The 17,208-nt window shown below is 38.0% G+C and overlaps 1 protein-coding gene across 1 annotated transcript; it reads right to left on the minus strand.

Annotated features, from left to right (window-relative positions):
• Window positions 1-4,777: 4,777 nt before the first annotated feature.
• LOC101631446 (olfactory receptor 7A17-like) lies at window positions 4,778-5,725 on the minus strand. Its single transcript, XM_004688752.1, has one exon. It carries the CDS (start codon window positions 5,723-5,725, stop codon window positions 4,778-4,780), a length of 948 nt encoding a protein of 315 aa, XP_004688809.1.
• Between the last annotated feature and the right edge of the window lie 11,483 nt (window positions 5,726-17,208).

A 17,208-nucleotide genomic window follows, 5' to 3' on the forward strand; every position in this document is an offset into this window, starting at 1 on the left:
CACCAGAGACAGAGTGGCAGATTAATGAAGTACACTGCTGAGGGGAGCAGAGGGTGGGTCAGGAGAGGTCTGCCACACCATGTGGGTCACCCCCTGGCTGGGGATCAAACTCGTGCTGAAGTGGTTTCGGATAGATTTGTAGTGCTGCGCTTTAAGCCATTCAGCCACCAAGGAGGGCCGGATTTAGTATTTCTAATAGTTTTTACTCTAATCTTTCAGACTTTTTAGGTAGTATTATGTCATGGTGACCATTTCATTTCTTTCTTTTCCATGTAGATGCTTTTAATTTTTTTTTCTTCCCTAATTTATATGACTAGAATTTCCAGGACTGTATTGAATACTAGTGACTAGCCTGGGCATCCAGATTAGAGGAAATCTTCCGGGTTTTTTTTCCACCATTGAATATGGTGAGAACCGTGGGTTTGTCATCTATGATCTTTATTATGCTACTGTACCTGTCTTCTACAACCATTTTTTTTTTGAGAATTGTTTGTAATAAATGAATGTTGAATCTTGCCAACTGTCTTTTCTCTACTTATTGAGATTTTTTGGTCTTCTTTTTATTTGGTGGACCGTATTAATTGATCAAGTTACCAAGCTGAATAATTTTGCTGCTCATTGATCTTAAGAGAATTAATCATTATTATTTAGAGTGAATATAATTACAATTGTCTAAATGTGGGAGAAAAGAATAATTGGATTCTGAATGGCATTTGAAAATGTTATGCTACTGAGTTTTGAAGATGAAGAAAAGGACGTGGTTTATGGAATGCAAGTAGCTTCTAGAAAATTTAACACAAACAAATACATTAACCTGGGATTGTCCAAAATGAATCTGATTCTGTATACATCTTTCTTTTAGCCCAGTGAAACACATTTCAGGCTTCTGTTCTCCAGAAATGACAGGGCATTACCTTTGTTAAGTTTAAGCCACTAGGATAGTAATGAGTTAGTAATAGTAACTACATATATACGTATACACACACATACATATTAAAATTTCGTTCAAGTGGCCCTCCCTGGTGGCGCAGCGGGTTAAAGCACTGCACTAAGAAGCTTAAGCCACTTCCGCATGAGTTCGATCCCCGCCTGCCCCGGAGGTGACCACATGGCGTGGCAGACTTCTCCTGACCTGCCCGCTGCTCCCCTCAGCAGTGTACTTTGTCGATCTGCCTGTTCTGCTCCCCACTCTGTCTCTGGTGAATCCTCTCACCCTCCGCACCTCTGGCCTGTACCCCAGTTCTATATGAATAAATAAATAAATCTTTAAAAAAAAATTTCGTTCAAGAAAACTGAGTTTAAGCCTTTCAAACTTGAACGAATTTTAAATCTTTGTTCTTTTAGCTTCCTCTAGATAAAGACCTTTTATGTTGAAATACTACATTAAGTAGAATAAAATTTAAGTGAATTTGGAGTTCTTTTCCATTAGCTGATATAGGGAGCTCTCCATTGTTAAATATAAATATGGTTCTGGCTTTGAGATCTTTGAGGCATTAAGTTAAGAAAAGTAATTCCTTTTTAAAATATTAAAATTAAGGACATCTACTACTTAAATTCTTGGGTCTAAATTTCTAAATCATTTAGTTCATGCTAATTTAAACATTCAGTCTTATCATTTCTAGTCCTTCCAACTTCTGTCCAGTTTCCCTGCTTCATTAGAAAGGGAATAAAAAAATGAGCCTGTGTGTACATATATGTGTATGATTGTGATTATTTTTTTAAAAAGGCTGCGATTATTTTTTAAAAGGTAGATAAATATGTACACAAATATACACTCACAGAACTTTTTCTCTTAGATGTTTTCTTAGTCCTAACAATAAATTTCCACCTATGTCACTGACTCCTCACAATATCTATCAATTTGTTTGTCATCCCATCTTACTTTGAGTCTCGTGGGGATTTTTTTTTAAAGATTTATTTATTTGTGCATACAGAACTGGGGTACAGGCCAGAGGCTCAGGGGCGGTGAGAGGCTTCACCAGAGACAGAATGGGGAGCAGAACAGGCAGATCCACGAAGTACACTGCTAAGGGGAGCAGCGGGCAGGTCAGGAGAGGTCTGCCACACCATGTGGTCACTTCCGGGGCAGGCGGGAATCGAACTCATGCGGAAGTGGCTTTAACTTCTTAGTGCAGTGCTTTAACCCGCTGTGCCCCCAGGGAGGGCCTCGTGGGAATTTATTTTTAAAATCCACATAGCATAACTTTAAGTTTGGTGTATATTTTCTTGAATTACATATAAATAAAATCATGCTGTATGGAATCTTAATGTTGTATGACTCCTTTAATTCATCAAATTTTACTTCTAACTATGTGTACGTTATTTTTTATAGGATGTAGTCATACTCCAATAACTTGTTTAAGTAGTTCAGAAATTATTTAAATAACCATGGCTGAGGGTAGGATCTAGAAGACAGGTAACCAATTCACACTTAGGGTGGGTGATATGTCCTCATGAATGAGCCTCAGAAACACAGTGTAGTGATGGTAGCTGAATACAGTGTCTGAAAACCCCAAAGGGCTCAGAACAACTGATCATCATTTGATAATGAATGCATTATGCTAAAGTACTTGGTTCTTAGGAATGTGTAGTCTAAGTGCTAAATTTAAGATTTTTGCTTCACTTTAAGTTGCTTAAGTAAAAGTTTAAGTCCCTGACATTAGCCTTCTGATAGTGAGACATCCTTTTCAAAATACAGCTATCTGGAATAAAAATATTAGCAGCTGTATGACACAGCTACTAGCAATACTCCCAAATAAGGGTCTGGGCTACTTCTTCCCATAATATTCACTCATTCAGAAAGCCCTGGGTAACCAAGATTACTGCCTCGGACTGACTTTGCAGCTCCCATCCTGTGTTCTAATTCTTGCTCTTACACTTTGAATTAGTCAATTAAAGAGTGACTAGGTGTGGCCCTAAGCATCCTGCCCTTGGGACTTGAGAAAGACACAGCCCAGGTGTCTGTGCTCCCTCTCTAACCTTGACTTACTATTGGCCATTGGGCAGGCTGTCTACAACCCAGGTCCTGAGATTAATCTTTTATTTTCCCTCAAATTTCCCTGCTGGTTTCTTCATTAATTGCATTTGGTGATCGTTCTCAGAATCATCAGATTTGGCTCAGCCTTAAGTAGGGAAAAATGTGTATGGAACTCTGTGAGTGATGTGTCATGCGCCTAAGTGAGCATGGCAGACATTCCTAGCCATGAACTCTCCACCTGGAAGTTCAGGATAGATGGGACAGATGCCTATTTATGCAGCAGCAGCTAACTGCAACAGCAACTAAAGGACTAAAATTTATGGTTGCTGCTCATTTCTGGCATGTTTTAATATGAAAAACATTAATGAAGAACAGCACTCATGATCATTATCTTATTCAGGTTTATTTCAGATAACTGCATTAGCAAGTAGCTGTGTTGAAGTTGCATTTTAGTGAACTTGCAAGATGAGAAGGACATACAAGTTTGTGCAGAAAAGACCCTGAATCATATGACTGGGCAAAATTCAAACTCTCTTTTGTGTTACCCTTTATCATGATATTGAGGATACATCTGAGCATGAAGAAACTATGTAATCAGTGGTACTGATTTTGTCTACTGTCTCTTTAGTGGTATTGATATATATATATAAGTATATAAAGATTTATTTATGCATGCATGCAGAACTGGGGTACAAGCCATAGGTGCAGGGGTGGTGAGAGGATTCACCAGAGACAGAGTGGGGAGCAGAACAGGCAGACTGATGAAGTATACTGTTGAGGGGAGCAGTGGAAGGGCCAGGAGAGGTCTGCCATGCTATGTGGATCATCTCTCTGGCCAGCCAGCTTTAACCCACTGCGCCTCCAGGGAGGGCCTGGTATTGAAATATTTAAGGGGAGGTACATTATTTAGAGTAGCAGAGGAAACATTTATAGGCAGTATTGTAATTTTTCATGAAGAAACAGGAATGTCATTCAGTAATAACTACACCAGTCAATCCTTAAATATATAAAGCCCTCTCACATGGTCTCCAATATTTCACACTTCAAAGAGTAGATTGGGCAGGCTGTCTACAGGCCAGGTCCTGAATTTAATAAATCTTTATGAAAAATAAATATTTTGCATAATAATAAAGTGTGACTTTAAGTATTATTTGCTCATATTTGAAACATCTTTGATACTAAAATAATATTCAATCTTTTCAAATTTAGCTTTTCATAAAGACTTCTGTGAGGCACATTTGATAGTTTTTGCCAGTGATTATGGTAGGCATTTTGGACACTGAACTGAGTAACAAAATAAGACCGAACACCTATAATAAGATATAATAGCATGTTAAAATCTATATTGTCAGAAATAATCGCTAAGGAAACGAAACATCAAGGAGTGATGGACCCAAACTGTAAAGTGTGGCTTCAGTGTTTTCTCTGCAAATGAAATTACAGTTCCCAACCTTAGTATTTTCCCATATGAATAAAGCCACTCAAGCCTATTCTGTCGGGAAAATTAGAAGAAAAATTATGTATCATTATAGAAGAAATTGTTTTTCAAAAAAATCTCACTCATTTTATGAAGGAGATTCATATTTAAAATATTTTATGATCAAGATTAAAAAATAGGGAAATAAAAATGTACAAAAGGAAAAACCACATGGATCAGAGTAATTTAGTCCCATGATTTACTTATTGTTTAAAGAAGTTGAAATCAAAGGATGGAAATTCCAGAAATTAAATAAGGACAAGAGCTGCTATCATACTCTGGACAGATAATCACAGTTTTTGGCATCAAATGCTTCTTCAGCCTCAGGACAACTGGTCTTTTACAGCTGTCTTTCTAAAGAATGTCTTCAGGGCCCTCTTTATGTCTTTGTTCCTCAGACTGTAGATGAAGGGGTTCAGCATGGGTGTGACCACAGTGTACATCACTGAGGCCGTTGCACTGGAGTGTGAGCTGTGTGAAGCAGCAGAGGTGAGGTACACTCCTACACTTGTACAATAAAATAAGAAGACAACTACAAGATGTGAGGCACAGGTGGAAATTGCCTTTGACTTCCCTTGAACTGAGGAGATTCCACGTATGGAGGAAACTATCTTAGAGTAAGAGTAAAGGATTCCAGCAAGGGGACCACCACCCAGCAGCCCAGCTGCAAAGTACATCACTATGTCATAGACAAGGGTGTCAGAACAAGCAAGTTGGACCACCTGATTGAGTTCACAAAAATAGTGTGGGATCTCCAATGTTTTACAGAATGACAGTCGCAACACCATTAAACTTTGTAACAAGGAATACAGGGCACTCAAGAGCCAGGATACCAGAACCAGCAGCCCACAGAGCCGGGGGTTCATGATGACCGTGTAGTGCAGGGGGTGGCAGATGGCCACAAAGCGGTCATAAGCCATCACAGCCAGAAGGAAGTCATCCAATCCTGCAAAGAGTATGAAAAAATACATTTGGGTGATACAGCATTCAAAGGTTATTACTTTGCTCTGTGTCCGGATGTTCTGCAGCATCTTGGGGATGGTGGTGGAGGTGAAGCAGATGTCAACCAAGGACAGGTTGGAGAGGAAGAAGTACATGGGCGTGTGGAGGTGGGGGTCTAGGCTGACGGCCAGGATGATGAGCAGGTTTCCAAAGAGAGTGATCAGGTACATGGAGAGGAAAAGGCCAAATATGAGAGACTGCAGTTCTGGCTCCTTTGATAATCCGAGGAGAAAAAATGCTGAAGTTTGTGTATTGTTGTCAGTTTCCATGTGGTAGAAGGTACTGCCAGAAAAGAGAAAAATACAGCAATTAATTTGTATACAATTAGTGATAAGTATACCTTCAAGATAAGATATCAACATGTATATTGTTTGTATCAGAGTGATCCTCTTAAAGGGACCTCTGTGCCGTTTTTGATTAGGAATCCTATAGTACTCTGAAGATTTTCCCAAGAGGTTATGCATCCCTAATGTTTAATGAGAATAATTTTCATGTATTTGAAGATTGTAATTTGATACTGACCATCTTTTAGGCAAATAGTATAGGCTCTGAGAAACAAAAGTTTCTATAATCCAATGATGGAGGAAGATAAAAGTTCAAACTTTTCCAGATGATGACAGGTGTTATAAAGAACAAGAAAATATATGTAATGGTGAAAGGAGATGGTGGTGATAATTTTTATTTTGTATTCAGGCAAGACTTGTAGGCAAGGTGACTTTGGAGCAGAGGAGTCAGGATTATCTGGGAAAGTTTGTGGCAGTGAAAAGGCCCCAAGGAAGGTACTTGTTTCCAATTTTAAATTTCTATCAGGTGTTAAGTTGATAAAGGGTATGAACAAGATCTAATATACTCAGATGGTCCCTAAGAGACTGTGATGAGGAGAAAGCTTTCTCTGTCTGGCAGCCTTCCAGTGTTAATTACATCTCCTTGATTACCAGATAACTAGTAAAACAACAAAGCAATGCATTAAAAGAAGGAAGATGATATATTTATCATGTCAAGACACCCTACTGAAGAACATCCCACCAGAAATAAGGGCAAAGGAATAAATCCACAATTTATAACATCTAGTACACAGCCTACAAGTATAAAGGGGATTTTAGAAAAAGACTTATCTTTATATTTATTTTAAAATATTTGGAACCAGAAAATCAAGTTTTTAGTCTCATACCCACCACCTATTATTTTTTTAAATTTGAAGAGCCAGCTGAATGAATCTATATGTTAAAATTCTACCTATAAGAATGGGATAGCTATATCCACTCTGCTAGACTGGCCAACAGATTTAATCAACACATGGTAAAAGCTTGACATAGTTCCTTCCTGCTAGTAAATGAATCATTGCACTTGTGATTGATGAGGCCAATATTTCTTCTTGTCTCATCGATGTCTTCTGTGCTTCCCACAGGTTCCAATTCCATAGCTTTATTTCAGTTCTTTGTCATCTCTTCCATTTATCATCACTGGCATCCCTGCAGCTCAATCATCACTCTGTTCCAAAAGATCTTTCAATGGTATGAAGCTAATCTTTGAACTGTCCATCTTAAGCTCCCTCAAGTGACTGCCAGTAGAGAATGAAGTTAAAATTTTGAGGCTTAAAATATGAGGTTCAACTACTGGTGACCTTTCTACCAGATTCACCCACCTACTGCCTTGCCCTCACCCACATTAATTTCAAGAACATTCCACTTGACTGGCAGCTTCACCTGGTATCACTGTTTCAACACTCAGCATTATTACACACCCGCGTTCCTCTGCTTGGAGGCCCTCCAGCTGCCTGTTTGGGATTTTTTTTACTTGCTCTTCATCTTCAAAATTCACTCCCCTGGTTCAGACTTCATGAAACTTAAAATATATATATATATATATTACCACAGGGAAAGTCCGCTTCCTCTGATACTTGAGATATATATATATATTACCACAGGGAAAGTCCGCTTCCTCTGATACTTGAGATATAGGGCCATCTTCGTGGAATTTTTATTTAACTTGGTGGTTTTTCACATTAGACTGTAAGTATCCAGGAGCATGTAGCAATGTTACACATGTTGCCACTGTGCCCTCCACTGAGATTTGGTTTGATTGGGAGTAGTAGCTTAGCACAGGAAGCATGAAGAAATGTGTTCTCACAGAAATTATCAATGGTTAAACAAAGAGCAGAAGCAGGAAAACAGTAACTTAGGTATGGAGGACATGCTGGGGAAATATATTCATATTCTGAAATCAAGACCCATAGGTATCAGACAATGATCTATAAGAATTAAGCAAACAAAAAGGCACAGGATATCAGAGTACATCCTACACAATACGGATTCATATTAAATTGTTTTAGTTGTATATGAGTGCATAGGGAGTAGGATTTATGTGTGTGCACACAGGCTAGATAACAATGTAAGGAAAGACCACAGACCCATGGCATCTTCAAATTGTTTAACTTGGGTCATTGTGGTAGCTACCTCAGGCCTCTTATGTGATAGTTGTGCATTTCTCTACTACAAATTTATTTCATCACATTCGTTTTTATATGATCATAATGAGTAAGGCTGGACTTGCCTCATTTCTCATTGTGATCCACTTTTCTTTGTTATTCTTGGTTATTGGGTTTTGATATTTTAAGATGCACTCAGTGGGCTCACTCTATCTTGGTCATATTCATTTTCTTACATGGAAAGTCTTCCCCAGATGATATTCTGAAATTCTGCACCAGCCACAATATTTACCCTGTCATCATAAGATTTCTCTCTGAGAATATATACATCTACGCCATTGTTCTCTCCCTTTGCCATTATAATGTAAGATCCAGAGACCTTAACTCTTGCTTCATACCTGTGTGCACTTACATAAAAACATTTTAAGAAATTAAAATTCATAAAAGAAAAGGAATGGTAGGTAGAATAAGATCAGGTTAAATATAGTGTTTCAAAAAACTATTAAATGAAATTGAATAAAAATATGAGATTGAATTCTGAAAGAGAATATAAAAGGTAATAAGCTAATCTTGTTAATATGGATATTTAATTCTGATTAAATTGGCAAAGATATGTAAATGAAAAATACAACAATACAAATTATAAAAATCAGTGAAGGAAACATTCACAAAAGTTATAATTTCAACCTACATAAATGTAAATAGCTTCAAATATACTGATCAAATAGAAAGGCAATCACTAGTTGAATTAAAACAATGTCTTGCACAAGATGGGATATGAGTGCTGTTTTTAAAAACAGACTTCTCAGAAAAATGCAAACTGGTAATAATAATGAAAAACAGATGTGATAAAATGGACCAATATTAAGAATGCAGAAGACCTCTCTCCATTTAAAAGGTAATGAGGATGACACAATATAACTGATGATAGAACCAACAATATGAACTATATAAACTGTCATATATTCTTCCCCAGTACATTAATAGGTACATAAAAGAATCAAACTCAAAATAGCAAAGCTGGTGGAAAATGTCAACTTTTATTTGAAAATAAGGAATCAAAAATAATTAAAACTCAAACTTTAATTAAGGAACTGCACAATTTATAGTGGAGAAACTAAAGAGCTCCAGAGGCCCAAATGAACACAGGCTCAGCAATAATGAAATATTGCAAAATTAATTTTATATATTATTACATCTTTAGCATTTTTCATTAGAGTTATTAAAGAACTTAATTTTATGCAAATGCCCAACAGGAGGAAAGACATTGTGAACTATTCATCTCATTAACTGTTGCTGCCAGGTAATTTCCACTTCCATGTTCTAGATCATTTTGATGAGCAAGACATGCTCAAATTCAACATATCTTAATTTTTTAATGCATGATCTTTCACCTAATGCTCTATTTTACTAATCTCCTTAGCTGCAGAACTCTGGACATGCTAGGAATTACTGGAAGCACTATGGAGTCTCCTGTCCTTTCCTCAGACTCATCAAAATGGACTCCCACTTAGTCACTTGTCATCAATATTTGCACTTCTGAGTCCAGTAAATGCTTTTTATTTTTTAAAATACATGGTACAGAAAGTATTTTTAAAAATGTACTTAAAAAAAAAAAAAAACATGAGGGCCCTCCCTGATGGCACAATGGCGCAGCGGGTTAAAGCACAGCACTAAGAAGCTTAAGCCACTTCCGCATGAGTTCGATCCCTGCCTGCCCCGAAGGAGATCCACATGGCGTGGCAGACCTCTCCTGACCCGCCCGCTGCTCCCCTCAGCAGTGTGCTTCGTCAATCTGCCTGTTCTGTTCCCCACTCTGTTCCTGGTGAATCCTCTCACCCTCCGCATCTCTGGCCTGTACCCCAGTTAATAAATCTTTAAAAAAAAACAAACAAACATGAAATACAGTAACAAGAGCATGAGCAACAAAAGAAAAAAATGGATAATTTGTGTTTTAAAATAAACCACTAAGAAAGTAAGATGTCCCACAGAATGTGGGTAAATATTACAAATTATGTAATTTGATTAGACATTTCATTTTTATTTACAATTTAATATAAAAAGACAAATAGTCCAATTATAAAATGAGGAAAGGATCTGAATAAATATTTCCTGATAGAAGATGCATAATTTGGCAGCAAGCCCATGAAAAGGTATTTAATACCACAGCAACTAGGAAAATGAAAAGCAAAAGAATATTAAGGTACACTTTACACCCAGTAAGATGGCAAGAATTGACCCTCCCTGGTAGTGCAATGAGTTAGGATGCAGCACTGCAAGCTGGCTGCAGCCGCTTCAGTGCGAGTTCAATCCCCAGCCCCAGAGGTGATCCACATGGTACCGGAGACCTCTCCTGTCTAGCCCTCTGCTCCCCTCGGAAGTGTACTTCGTAGACCTGCCTATTCTGCTCCCCATCTGCCTGTGGTGAATCCTCTCACTGCCTCTGCAACTCTGGCCTGTACCCAGTCCTGTATGCATAAATAAGTAAATCTAAAACACAACAAAACAAACAACAACAACAAAGATGGCTAGAATTTAAAAAAACAGGTATTAACTGGTGTTGGAGAGGATGTGGAGAATTCAGAGCCCATTCACTGCCAGTGGGAAAGCAAAATGATGCAAGCACATTGGAAAACAGGCAGTCCCTTAAATGATTAAGCCTCATCACCACACAGCCCAGCAACTGAACTCAAGAGAATATACCCAAAAAAATAAAAAAGATAGCTCCTACAAAATGGTAACAAATACAGATAGCAGCACTTCTCACCATTGACAAAAGATACAAACAACCCAAAAGTCCATCAGTGGATAAATGGACAAGTGAAATGAGATAATAATAGAATGAAATGTTATTTGTTTCTAAAAGGAAAAGAAACAGTAGTGTGTACTATAATCTAGAGGAACCTTGGAAATAATAAGTGAAAGAAACTAATCACAATGGGCTATATATTCTATTATCTTATTCATATGAAATATCAAAAATTGGGAAATCAAGAGACACAAAATAAGTGTTTTCTCAGTGCCTCAAGGACAGGGATGAAGGTAAAAGGGACAGCAAAAGGATAGGAAGTTTCTTTTTGAGTTGACAAAACATTCTAAAATTGACTCAAGCTTCTATTTTGCATTATGAAGACACGATAATTAACCAGCAAAAAAATGACAGTGATTTCTTGTCTCTAGCGTAGACTGGTGGGTGTCTCAGGTGATATAAGGTAAAAAAGTTCTTGGCATCTGTCTCCCTGGATTTTTCCTGACAAACCCACCTGACTCTCAGGCTCATCTGGAAAGGTCTGTGAGGAAGTTCTCTGGCGAAAGGCTAATTCCTCCCAGGCTGGTTAATGACGGAGACTGAAACTGTGGTCCTAGGCAAGAAACAATGGCCCTGAACCAGATTCAGGCATCAAATCAGCCATGTCCTGTTCACCAGAGGGTGTAGAAACAGAAATTGCACGCACGGTAGGCGACAGTTGCCTATATATGCTCATTATCTACATTTCCCTCTTGCTACTCTTACTACTAGGTTCATGATTTCCCTGTGGGTCACCGTTCTAGACAGAAAGGAAATTTTCCCAATGATTGTTGATCCCCAAAGACCACATTTGAAGTCAATTAAATACAGTTTTTATTGTTCTCCACAAACTCACATCCCTTCCAGTGGTCTAATCTTTCTAAAAGTGGTCTAACTGATTATATCCCAGAGTTAAAGGTTCTTACAAAGTTTAAGACTAAGGATCCTGTCAGAACAAGGTCTTTGGAACTCAAAGCATTGATTTGTGGAAGGAGACGGCCATAACATCACCAGGAAATTGCAATTCCATCTTCAACAAGAGAGAGAAATTTGCTCCTTTGAATATACAACCTTGCAAGATACACTGACTTCATGATACATTTGCCAAAATAACTAGGAATTTCAAACAACTGTTACAAGTTAAGAGCTGTAATTTAGACCCTCATTATCTAATGTCAATTATAATATAGGCATAACATTGATATAAATCTATATATTAGGTACTGTAATATTAACTTAGACCTTCTAAGAATTATATAATTTAATTTTATATAGAAGTCCATTCTTTGAGGTGGTGCTATAATGAAGTTCATTTTCTGTTTAAAAAAAAAAAGGGGGGGTGGCGGGCCCTCCCTGGTGCGCAGAGGGCTAAAGCACAGCACTGAGAATCTAAAGCCGCTTCAGCCTGAGTTCGATTCCCACCTGCCCCGGAGGTGACCGCATGGCGTGGCAGACCTCTCCTGACCCACCTGCTGCTCCCCTCAGCAGTGTACTTCATTGATCTGCCTGTTCTGCTCCCCACTCTGTCTCTGATGAAGTCTCTCACTGCCCCCTGAGCCTTTGGCCTGTACCCCTGTTCTGTATGCACAAATAAATCTTAAAAAAAAAGGGGGGTGGGTGGGGGGAGGTCTTGGAGGTGCTTAATGATTTGCCTAAAGTTATAAACTGATTGGAATTCAGCCAGGTTGACTCTTGTTTTCAAATTCAGTTCCAGTGATTCCCAACCACAGATCTTGGGATATTTGGCAATGTTTTAAGGATATTGTTAAACACCAACAGAGCATGTGAAAGAACCCAATACAAATGATTATCTGTCCCAACACGAGAATGTCTTTCCCTCCTCGTATCTTCAATGCTCATGTGATTCAACAAATGTGCTAGACCCAAGCAGCTTCTGGTTCACCAGGCTCTGGTGGGCCCAGAGATTCCAAAGCAATGAATAAGTCCCTGGGTGATTCATAAATAACATTTCCTTCCCAGTTAGAAGATGTGTCTCAAACTCCTGATAAAATGTAACTCAGTTGGTGATGCTCTAAAGCCTCCCTTGAGTCATACATTATTAGAATTTTTTCTTTAAAATGATTTATTAGAGCATAAAGTGAAGTATGGCAATGTTAATGAGTCCTTATGCACATACAGGTGTGTATGTTTATGTATTTAATAAAAATCATGCAAAAATACAAATACATCCCCGCATACATATACTTCTTATCCATGAGATTTTAGACTCAAACATCAATATATTTTGTTTATTCCTCATATCATCCATCTGATTTAGATTTATTATTTTGTCCAAAAGAAAGAAACTGAGACTCAGGTAGATTAAATTATTTTACACATATATGACCAAAACCACTAAATCGGTTGTGCACTTTCTTGAATTATATATAAACAAGTCCATGCATTTATTATACTTACATTTGATATAGTTCCTTTGCAACAAACTTTATATTTTTATATTTTAAATATTCACTTTATTGAAACTAGCTTGACCTTCAGCTAGCTGTCTCTCCTCTTTGCAAGCTGGCTCTTCTGTTAAACTCTTCATTCATACTACTCCCTTAGCAGGAAATAAGAAGTGAAGCAAGAAGTGGCCTTTTCAACTATTATTTACTTGATTGGCATGTCCTACATAAGTTTATTTTGTGATACAGCACATGTGCACATAAAAGTGTACACACACACTTACATGTGCATTCACACAGTCATTGATTAAACAAAGGAATTGTGAAATAATTTGGTAAGTACCCTTCCTACATATGATGAAATCTGGTATTTTCTTTTGTGTTTTTTTATTTGACATGACATTTAATAGACAATATTGAGTTAAAAAATCCCTGTGTATCACTACTTATCACAAGGGACTGATCACAAAGATCCATGAAAATGGCCAACAGGCATATGTAAAGATGTTCAACATCATTTGTAATCAGGGAAGTGCAAGTGAAAACCATAATGAGTTAAATTCTCACCCCAGTGAGAATGACACATACTAAAACAACTAGCAACAACAAATGTTGGTGAGAATGTGGAGAGATAGGAACTCTCCTGCACTGCTAGTGGGAATGCAAACTGGTTCAACCACTATGGAAAGGCGTTTGGAGGTTCCTCAAACTGCTAAAAATGGAGTTTCCATAGGATCCAGCAATTCCACTCCCAGGAATCTACCCAAAGGACACAAAAACATTAATTCAAAAGGACCCCTGTTTATTAAAGCACTTTTTACAATAAATAAATAAACCCAAATATCCAAAAATAGATGACTGTATCAAGATGTGGTTTATATATACAAGGATATTACTCAGCAATCAAAAAAGATAAACTCATGCCATTCACAGCAACATGGATGGAGCTGGAAGGGATCATGCTCAGTAAAATAAGCCAGAAAGAAAAAGAAAAATGCCATGTAGTTTCACTTAGAGGAGGATAATAAAGTAAAAATAAAAATCAACAGGCAACTATAAACCAGGGGGGGGGAGGAAGAGGGAGTAAGGTCAAAATGGGGTGGGAGGGGATGAGCACAAGGGATGATGATGGGACACAGGTGAATTGGCAGGAATTCCACAGACACTATACCTGAGATGAGAAAGCATACATTGAAAAAAAATGAAGAATGACATAAAAAAAAATCCCTATGTACAAGTCATAGGCTATGGAAAACTTTCTCTGGCCTGCACTCCACACTTAGGTGAGCATTTCATTTCCTTTTTTTAGTTTTCTTTCTCTCACCACTTTCAAATTCTGTACATCTACAAATTTCAGAATTTCTTCTGGGATTAACACAGAAACAAGAACGACAGCCTTTCATATTAAGACTTTTCCTCACCATGTTCATGGTCACTGCATGTGGAAATCTGCTAATCATCCTGGCCCCCACTCAGACTCCCACCATACACCCATGTGTCCTTTCTCTCTGACCTGTCCTTTGTAGACATGTTTCACTTCCACCACTATTCAAAGACATTGTTGAATGTACAGATACACCCCAGTATTACAACCCATAATGGCTGCATCACGCAGATATATTTTATTCTTTTTAGTGTTAGATGACATTCTCTTGATTGTGGAGACCTAAGAACAGTTCATGATTAGCTGTCACACCACCTCCTAGACCCCTCCCCCAACCCCCCAACCTGTACTGCCCACCCCCTCACACTACATGACATCATGAGTCCCTCCCTCTGCAGACTGCTGTTTCTAGTGTCCTGGATCATCAGTGCCTTGCATTCTTGGTTAGAAACCTATTGGTGCTGAGGTTATCATATTGTATAAATTTAGCAGTCCCTCATTCTGTAAATCCAACAAATGATCCAACTTGTCTGTTTTGATAACTTTCTCAGTGATATAGTGATGCAGCTTGCAGTAGTTCTTCTGGCAGCTGGTCCTCTTGTAGGTAACCTTTATTGCTACTCTGAAATGGTTTTCTTCTCAGTGGAATCTCATCAGCTCAGGGAAAATACTGCATCTTCCGCCTCTACATCTTATCTCTCAGTTGCGAAGCCATCTGGTTCTGAACTTCTGTCTTTTTGGGAGAGTTTTGAATTTTGCTCAATCTTTTGCTGTGATTGGTTTGTTCAGCTTTTTTATTTCATCCCTATTTAGCTTTGGATTTAATTTGGATGATTGTATAATTCTAAGAAATTGTCCATCTCTTCTTGTTTGCATATAAATGTTAATAGTAATCTCATACTGTATCTAGATTTTTACAGTGTCTATTGTACTTCTCTTTCATTTTTGACCTTTGAGTTTTCTCCTTTTTCTTGGTAATATTAGCAAGAATTTAGTTTCATTTTTGAAAGGAACAGTTTTTTTGTGTCATTAATATTTTAAAATATCTTTTTTTTATTTCTACTTCATTTGTATCTTCTCTTACTTTTATTAAGTCCTTCCTTTTACTGGGTTTTGGATTTTTTATTTCTTGTTTTCTAGTTTCTAGGGCTCATCGTTTTTTTGTTTTTTTGTTTTTATGGGTCTGCACTGTTATATTTTTTTCCCTAACAGTAATACTTTTGCTGAGTCTCTTAAGTTCTGAAAGGTGTGCCCTTGTTATCATTTGTCTCGATAGTTTTTATAGATGAATTCAGAATATTGATGTTTAGAGTGATTATTGAATATTAAAATCTGTTAGTACTACTTTGTCCATAATTTTGTGGTTCAGTTTATTTCCTTATTAAGTTCTTTGTGTTTTTGTGTTTGTTCCTCTCTTTGGTTTAATTCCTAAAGCTTTTTTTTTTTTTAATATTTCTTGTGGGGGAGTTTTTGTGGTTGTAAATTCCTTAAGTTTCTATTTGTCTGAAGAGGCCTTTACTTCCCTCACATTTAAAGAAGAGCTTTGCAGGATAAAGTTATTGACTGGCAGTTTGTCTTGGAGTATTTTGAATATGTCACTCCTTTCTCTTCTTGCCTATAATGTTTCTTCAGAGCAGTCTGATGTTAACCTTATTGCGGTTCTTTTATAAAAAGTTTGTTTCTTCCCTCTCATCGGTTTCATTATTCTTGTCTTAGAATTGTGAAAGTTTTACTGCTTTCTGCCTTGCATTAAGTCTAATTTTTTTAAGGTAGTTCAGTGTTTTGTTTTGTTTTTTCACCTTCCTGAACAAACCAATCATAGCAGGAAATTGAAGTAGAAGTCAAAACTCTCTCTAAAAAACAAACAACAACAACAAAAAACAGAATTTAAGACCAGATGGCTTCAGAAGTAAGTTTTACCAAACTTTCAAAAATGAATCAATAAGTATCTAAAATAAGGCTATATGGGTACTATATGGCCATCCAAGGAAAGTCCCAACAGAGGACAGGGCACCACCTGTGGATTTTTCACCCACACGCGCACAATTGCAAGACCATTCAGGTCCAGGAAACAACAATAATGGGGTTTAACAAACAGGGGAAATGAAGCGTTACTAAGGCCACAAGTGACAAGCTATCTCAACTTAGATAGAGTCTAGTGTTCAGAAGTCCCAAACAAGGGGCCATTCCTCCAGGATGGCACTGCCCACTCAACAAGGGCCTGGAGCACATGACAGATGCCAGAGGCGCCCACAGCCACAGCCTGCAGCTCTGGATGTGCAGCATCACACACTGCCACAGACAACAGCAAAGGAAGCAGCACCAAAAGGTGAAATCAGGCCCGGCCTCCTGGTCCCTGCAAAACTTTTCAGCTTCTCTTTCTTCAGAGACCAGTTACTAAGGCTTCTTCCTTCTCTCCAAGATCAGATACAGAGTGCTAGGAGTCTAGCTGCGATGGAGGCCCCAAGATATAATTGAGGATCACATCTGTGCTTCTTCATACCCACTGGTAGTGTCTCCCACCCTAGTTACCTCCTGATTGGACAAACCTGGCTGGAGCCTGAGGGATGGGCTCAGGCAGGCAGCAACCCACCATGTTGTACTCTTTTGCCCAGCCATCCATGCTGCAGGGCCTCAGCTACACAGCCTCCTCGTGCTCTTTCAAACAACTTAGAGAAAAGGAATAGTTTCGAGCACATTTTATGAGACCAATGTTACTCTAATACCAAAACCAAACAAAGACAACA

The sequence above is a fragment of the Condylura cristata genome, unplaced genomic scaffold, assembly GCF_000260355.1.
Source record: "Condylura cristata isolate star-nosed mole 26May11 unplaced genomic scaffold, ConCri1.0 scaffold00025, whole genome shotgun sequence".
Taxonomy (NCBI): domain Eukaryota; kingdom Metazoa; phylum Chordata; class Mammalia; order Eulipotyphla; family Talpidae; genus Condylura; species Condylura cristata.

What these genes read in the sequence shown, in the direction of transcription:
- LOC101631446 (XM_004688752.1), bottom strand. Translation starts at nt 5,725, where the DNA reads ATGGAAACTGACAACAATACACAAACTTCAGCATTTTTTCTCCTCGGA.